The 7,644-nt window shown below is 48.7% G+C and overlaps 1 protein-coding gene across 1 annotated transcript; it reads right to left on the bottom strand.

Moving 5' to 3' along the window:
* Positions 1 to 2,447: 2,447 nt before the first annotated feature.
* LOC141031816 (uncharacterized) lies at positions 2,448 to 3,596 on the bottom strand. Its single transcript, XM_073506226.1, has 2 exons — positions 3,349 to 3,596; positions 2,448 to 2,868 (listed from the first exon to the last, which is right to left on the bottom strand). Exons 1-2 carry the CDS (start codon positions 3,594 to 3,596, stop codon positions 2,448 to 2,450), a joined length of 669 nt encoding a protein of 222 aa, XP_073362327.1.
* Between the last annotated feature and the right edge of the window lie 4,048 nt (positions 3,597 to 7,644).

Consider the following 7,644-nt stretch of genomic DNA (forward strand, 5'->3'; position numbering starts at 1 on the left):
AGTTAGATCTGATAGATATGATAAGATAATATTTTTGGTATTTTTATGATAAAGAGTAAAAGTAAAGAAAGCAAAATAAACGGCGCCAAAAATAGCTTGTTGATGGGAGATTAATATGATGGAAAATAGACCCCGGGGCCATAGGTTTCACTAGTGGCTTCTCTCAAGAGCATAAGTATTACGGTGGGTAAACGAATTACTGTCAAGCAATTGATAGAACTGAGCATAGTTATGAGAATATCTAGGTATATGATCATGTATATAGGCATCACATCCGTGACAAGTAGACCGAAACGATTCTGCATCTACTACTATTACTCCACACATCGACCGCTATCCAGCATGCATCTAGAGTATTAAGTTCATAAGAACAAAGTAATGCTTTAAGTAAGATGACATGATGTAGAGGGATAAACTCATGCAATATGATATAAACCCCATCTTTTTATCCTCGATGGCAACAATACAATACATGTCGTTTCCCCTTCTGTCACTGGGATCGAGCACCGCAAGATTGAACCCAAAGCTAAGCACTTCTCCCATTGCAAGAAAGATCAATCTAGTAGGCCAAACCAAACTGATAATTCGAAGAGACTTGCAAAGATAACCAATCATACATAAAAGAATTCAGAGGAGATTCAAATATTGTTCATAGATAATCTTGATCATAAACCCACAATTCATCGGATCTCGACAAACACACTGCAAAAGAAGATTACATCGAATAGATCTCCAAGAAGATCGAGGAGAACTTTGTATTGAGATCCAAAGAGAGAGAAGAAGCCATCTAGCTAATAACTATGGACCCGAAGGTCTGAGGTAAACTACTCACACATCATCGGAGAGGCTATGGTGTTGATGTAGAAGCCCTCCGTGATCAATGCCCCCTCCGGCGGAGCGCCGGAAAAGGCCCCAAGATGGGATCTCACGGGTACAGAAGGTTGAGGTGGTGGAAATAGGGTTTTTGCTCCGTATCTGATGTTTCCAGGATATATGGGTATATATAGGAGGAAGAAGTACGTCGGTGGAGCAACGAGGGGCCCACGAGGTTGGAGGGCGCGCCCCCTGCCTCGTGCCTTCCTTGTTGATTGCTTTACGTAGACTCCAAGTCCTCTGGATCACGTTTGTTCCGAAAATCACGTTCCCGAAGGTTTCATTCCGTTTGGACTCCATTTGATATCCTTTTCCTTTGAAACACTGAAATAGGCAAAAAAACAGCAATTTGGGCTGGGCCTCCGGTTAATAGGTTAGTCCCAAAAATGATATAAAAGTGTATAATAAAGCCCATTAAACATCCAAAACAGAATATAATATAGCATGGAACAATAAAAAATTATAGATACATTGGAGACGTATCATGCATCCACAATGGTGCCTCCCTACCTCAGTATTAGCAAGCAAGCCTCTCCTACCACACAACCATGCATCCAGAGGGTTGAGGGCCAGTGATGCCTCTCAAAGCCCCATACCACTCCATGCCCGTGATGCCAGACACGCGTGACTCTCTAGAGGCTTCACAATCGTGACTCCCTAACTGCGTATTCGGAAGCATGCCTCTGGTACCACACTTTTGAACATCCACAGGATTGATAGTTGTTCGCAACGACAAAAACCCCACTTCCGTGCCTCTTGCGTCTTCACGTCCGTCCCTTCCGTGCATGCATCCACGTTCCCAACGTGTCACTCCCCGCGACTCTTACATGGTCGCGGTACCACGCCCGTGTCTCTTCACAAACATCACAACAGTGCATCTCTAGCCGAGCATTCCGACACATGCCTCTGCCACCACACTATTGCATCGAGAAGTCGCAATCCCGTGCCTTGCATACCTGCAGCCAGGTGCCTCTCTCACATGACACTTTCCATGACTCTTACATGCCCCATGGTGTCGCACACCCTTGGCTCTGCACACTTCCAAACCGTGACCCTGTAACTATGTATTCGGAGCTCACCTCTGCTACTCCGTCCACGTGCCTCTGGATGCTTGTGATGCCTTCATTTCTGTAGAGACTTCAATTCCGTGCCTCCGGCCCCTGTAGTAACACACGCCGGTGGCTCTAGAGACTGCAAACCTGTGCCTCTCTAACTGCGTATTTAGACCCATGCCACTCCTGCCACTCCTCAAGAAGCCGCGCTTGTGTGCACAACTAAACTGTACTTGGCGTCCAAAGACTGCTTTGTATTTTGTTGTTTTTAGAGTAAAAAGCAACATTACTACTTCAAAACCACATGATTGCTGAATAAACATAGTACTTAGCAAGCTAAATAACTTGTTCAATCACATAAACAAACTACAAACTTGACATAAGCAAACTTGTTTAACCTGATACATATGACATTAGAAACTGCTTCGTTCTAACAGAAGTAAACTACGAACCTGAAACAATAGAAAGGACAAGCAGAAACACAAGCAACTCCACGACCAGTTTTCTATGATTTCCTCATCACTAGTAGCCATAGTAAGGATCGTCATAATTCTTCTCTGCCTCTTTTGCACTCTCCAGACCTTCTCTTATGTTTTCAAAACTCTTCCACGACTCGTAGGTGGCGTACGCATCTATCGCTGCATACTCGATGAGGTAATTTGGCAGTGGGCTGATCCCCCACAGTTTATGGTGTTCAACCCTGTCAATCTTATCCTTCATCTGTTTGTAGAATGGGTGGATCACGCTCCCTGCAACATCATCCAAAGAGTGGTACCTCTTTCTTCCCTTGAACGGAACACTCCATTTGCACTGGATGTCGATGTACTTGTCGGGGTTGATCTCCAAACCAGATCTTTGCAGCATCTCTTTATCACCTTCAATACTGAAGCCGGCAAAGGTGTAGAACATGTCCTCCTTCAGGAACGGGCGCAGGCTCTTGGGCCTGCAAGGGGGATGACACATTTAAGATGGATCCATCAGGTATCCATCAAGTACATGCTTATATAGTACGTATAATTCATGGACGAAAAAATTTCAGAAACTGCTATGCAAAGTTCAGAAATAAAATACAAGCACAACATGTTATTTTTATTTTTGGTATTTACACTTGAATCAATGACCTATCTACTTCTTAGCCACGTTAACACATCAATTCAAGAAACTGAACTACACTAGAACATAATCAAGTTCAAAATCTATTCTGCTGCATCTACTTCAGAAACTTCACTGATACATCAAGTCAATAAACCAATTTAATCAAATTTCAGGGTGAATAGCTAATTAAACAGAAGCATGGAGAGGTTGAAACTGTAGGATGGTTCACCATTTTGTTGACGCGGTGATGTGGTATACTAGACAGAGTTCCTCCACGCATAACTGCAGAACCGCTGCCCTCTGCGGAGGTTCGTCTTCCCTGGTATACTCGACATCAACGCCGATGTACTGAGGGTACAAGCCGCAGACCCTCTTCAGGATCCTGCTGATCATCTTGTCGGCTTCGTCAGGATTGCTGGTGCATACGACATCCAGCTTCTCCTTGCCATGGATGTCAACCTCCGTGAGGTGCCTTTTGTAGTCGTGCTTCTGACCGGGGACCTGAACGTCGTCGACCTCGGTGCTCTGGTCGGATGTCTCACCACAGGGACGCTTGGCAGATGGTTCCTCCGCCATTACGCTCCTCCAGTGACGGCGGCCTTGACACAGAGATTGCAAGGAGTTGCTAGTTGAGATGGAGCGGCAATAGTGTTTCCGGAATTGAGCGGCTATGGAAGCGCAGTTGCCCTTTTGTGGCAAGGTTTGGGTCATGGAGGAGGCGGTTGGACGCGGCCTCGTCATGGTAGTGAGGGCGGTAGACATGCGCTCACCGTTGCTGTGCGTGGGGGAAACCGCCGAGTGGCAGTGCTCGCGGTTGCTGGGAAAAAGCAACGGTCAAAGCGTCCGATTAAGCACTTAACAAATGTTTTTGCATAAACCATTTAAGCACATACTGCACTGGCACGCTTAGATAGTGTGCACTCCATTTAGATACTAAGAACGTACTATGTTGAACTGCTCGCACCTTTCCCGACGCACGCCGCTACTACCACACGACCAATGCTGCACAGACTTCACACATGTGGACCCACAACTGATACTCTCTGAGTACTATTCGCACCGATGCCTCTACTACCACACTTCCCGACGCATCACTCTCAGGTGCCCGTGGTGACACACGCTCGTAACTCTAAAGACTTCACAACCATGACTCTCTGAGTAAGTCTTCGGATGCATGCCCCTGCCACCACACATTTGTGCATCCACAAAGTTGATACCAGTGCCTCTATAATTCCAACGTCGGTGCCTGTAGAGCCTGATGTTCCGTGCCTCACACGTCTATTAAGATGCTATAGCGAACAAAAAAAACAAAGCCAGGCGGCATGAATCTTGATGCTAAAATCAGACCGTCAAAGATTACAGACGGTTCCATCATTTCCATCTCTCCCACCTCCACTACTCTCTTGCTTCCTCTCTTCCACAGCAAATCTCGAAACATTCCGCACACACACAAGGTCTCCTCCTAGGTTCAGTACACGGGCCCAAATTTGAAGTAGAGTTCCCCTCACAAAACAACTGCCACCGCGCTTCACCAACCACCCTCCCACTTCGAGATACACACCGTCAAACGGTGCGCCCAACAACACAAAGTACCCACCCGACAGCGACGAAGCGAGGAATTCAACACCGCCGGCGGAGATCACAACAAAAAAAGACGAACAAACAGAATAGACCAATGGAGGCGAGAAGCCGAACACAAGCAATCGAAGGTAAATACCAATATATCCCATTGCATTCCTCGAGGTGGATCATAGTGATTTGGCCATTTCCAGGGACAGCAACCCTAGCTACCACAAAAGCCGAGTTTTGCACTATCCAAAATCAACTTGTCTAAAAAGTTGAAGTACCGTACACACGAGATTTAATAGAAACGCTACTGCTCCCCGCTGCGGAATTTTCACCACACGATATGTGCTTAAAAGTACTATACCTGCCACATCACTAACTAGAATACCTCAAACGATTCAAATACTGCGAGCATACTGAGAGCTCAAACTTGGTAATTACACCAGATTTTCTCTGCCCGTTGTCCCTTGATTGTAACTATTTTCAAGTTAAGTGCCTCATGTCCGTCACTGCAGTGTTTTTACTACAGTGCCTCCTGTACCTGCATCCGTGCCTCCTGTGCCTTCAATGCCCTGCCTCATGTGCCTACATCCACATGCCTCGCGTGAAACTTGCCGTGACTCCTATGGGGCCCGTCGTGCCACGCCCACGTCACTTCACAACAGTGGTTCTCTGACCGAGTAGTCGGACCCATGCCTCTGCTACCACACTTTTGTGCATCCAGAGAGTGCACACCCGTGACTTGAGAAAATAGACGTACGTGCCTGTTGTGGATTCACCTTTTCTGCCTTCCGTGCCTGCACCCACGTGCCTCACGTGCCTAACGTAACATGCGCCATGACTCTTACATGGTCCCACTGCCACACCCGCGTCACTCCTGAGACTTCACAACCGTTCCTCTTTAACCGAGCATTCTAACACATGCCTCTGCCACCGCACTCTTGTACATCCACAGGGTTGATACCCGTGCCTCGAGAAGCAGCATGTATGTGCATCTGTTCGCTTCATTTCCGTGCCTCCGATGCTTACATCCACGTGCCTCACACGACACTTGCCTGTCCCGTGGTTCTCTAACTGCTTGTAGAACCCACACTTCCGTGCCTCCTGTGCCTGCATCTACGTGCCTGTAGAACCTGCACTTCAGTGCCTCGTGTGCCTTCATCCACATGTCTGTAGAGAGGCTCCACTTCAGCACTACCACGTGACTTCACAACCGTGGTGCCTTCATTTCTGTGCCTTACGTCCCTGCACCCACGTGCCTCATGTGACACTTGCCGAGACTCTTACGTGCCCCGTAGTGCCACACCCACGTGACTTCACAACCGTGGTTCTCTAACCGAGTAGTCGGACCCATGCCTCTGCCGCCACACTTTTGTGCATCCAAAGCGTGCACGCACGTGCCTGTGGTGCCTTCATTTCTGTGCCTTACGTACCTGCACCCACGTGCGCAACGTGACATGCGTGGCTCCTGAGACTTCACAACCGTGCCTCTGTAACGAAGCATTCTGACACATGCGTCTACCACTACACTCTTTTTGCATCCTCACGGTTGATACCCCGTGCCTCGAGAAGCCGCAAGTACGTGCCTGTGTTGCCTTGAATGCCGTGCCTCCTGTGCCTACATCCACGTGCCTACATCCACGCCACACAACGTGACACTTGCCGAGACTCTTACGTGCCCCGTAGTGCCACACCCACGTGACTTCACAACAGTGGTTCTCTAACCGAGTATTCGGACCCATGCCTCTGCCACCACACTTTTTGTGCATCCAGAGAGTGCACGTACGTGCCTGTGGTGCCTTCATTTCTGTGCCTACACGTACCTGCACCCACGTGCGCAACGTGACATGCGTGGCTCCTGAGACTTCACAACCATGCCTCTGTAACCAAGCATCCTGACATGTGCGTCTGCCACTGCACTCTTTTTGCATCCGCACGGTTGATACCTCGTGCCTCAAGAAGCCGCAACTCCGTGCCTGCGTTGCCTTGAATGTCGTGCCTCTTGTGCCTACATCCACGTGCGCAACGTGACACTTGCCGCGACTCTTACGTGCCCCATAGTGCCACACCCACGTGACTTCACAACCGTGGTTCTCTAACCGAGTACTCGGACCCATGCCTCTGCCACCACACTTTTTGTGCATCCAGAGAGTGCTCGTACGTGCCTGTGGTGCCTTCATTTCTGTACCTTACGTACCTGCACCCACGTGCGCAACGTGACACTTGCCGAGACTCTTACATGCCCCGTAGTGCCACAACCACATGACTTCACAACCGTGGTTCTATAATCGAGTAGTCGGACCCGTGCCTCTGCCGCCACACTTTTGTGCATCCAGAGAGTGCACACCCGTGACGTGAGAAAACACACGTACGTGCATGTTGTGGATTCACCTTTTCTGCCTTCCGTGCCTGCACCCACGTGCCTCACATGCCTAACATAACATGCGTCATGACTCTTACAAGGTCCCACTGCCACGCCCGCGTCGCTCCTGAGACTTCACAACCATGCCTCTTTAACCGAGCATTCTAACACATGCCTCTGCCACCGCACTCTTGTACATCCACAGGGTTGATACCCGTGCCTCGAGAAGCAGCATGTCCATGCCTGAGTTGGCTTCATTTCCGTGCCTCCGATGCTTACATCCACATGCCTCACGCGACACTTGCCTGTCCCGTGGTTCTCTAACTGCCTATAGAACCTACACTTTCGTGCCTCCTGTGCCTGCATCTATGTGCCTGTAGAACCTGCACTTCCGTGCCTCCTGTGCCTGCATCTATGTGCCTGTAGAACCTGCACTTCCGTGCCTCATGTGCCTACATCCACATGCCTGTAGAGAGGCTCCACTTCAGCACTACTAGTCTCAACACTAAAAATAATAATACTGTAGCACACAAAAAACCCAAGCCAAGCATAACGAATCTTGATGCTCAAAAGGACGGTTGAAGATTAGAGATGGTTCGATGGTTTCCATCTCTCCCTCCCTCTTCTACTAGCTTGCTTCCCCTTCCGCAAAGTAAATCTCGAAACCTTCATCACTTCCGCACGCTCTCCTCCTTC

The sequence above is a fragment of the Aegilops tauschii genome, chromosome 1, assembly GCF_002575655.3.
Source record: "Aegilops tauschii subsp. strangulata cultivar AL8/78 chromosome 1, Aet v6.0, whole genome shotgun sequence".
Taxonomy (NCBI): Eukaryota; Viridiplantae; Streptophyta; class Magnoliopsida; order Poales; family Poaceae; genus Aegilops; species Aegilops tauschii.

What these genes read in the sequence shown, in the direction of transcription:
- LOC141031816 (XM_073506226.1), bottom strand. Translation starts at nt 3,596, where the DNA reads ATGGCGGAGGAACCATCTGCCAAGCGTCCCTGTGGTGAGACATCCGAC. An exon ending in TACATCGGCGTTGATGTCGA is followed by an intron (nt 2,869 to 3,348) that starts GTATACCAGGGA and finishes TCCCCCTTGCAG; the next exon opens with GCCCAAGAGCCTGCGCCCGT.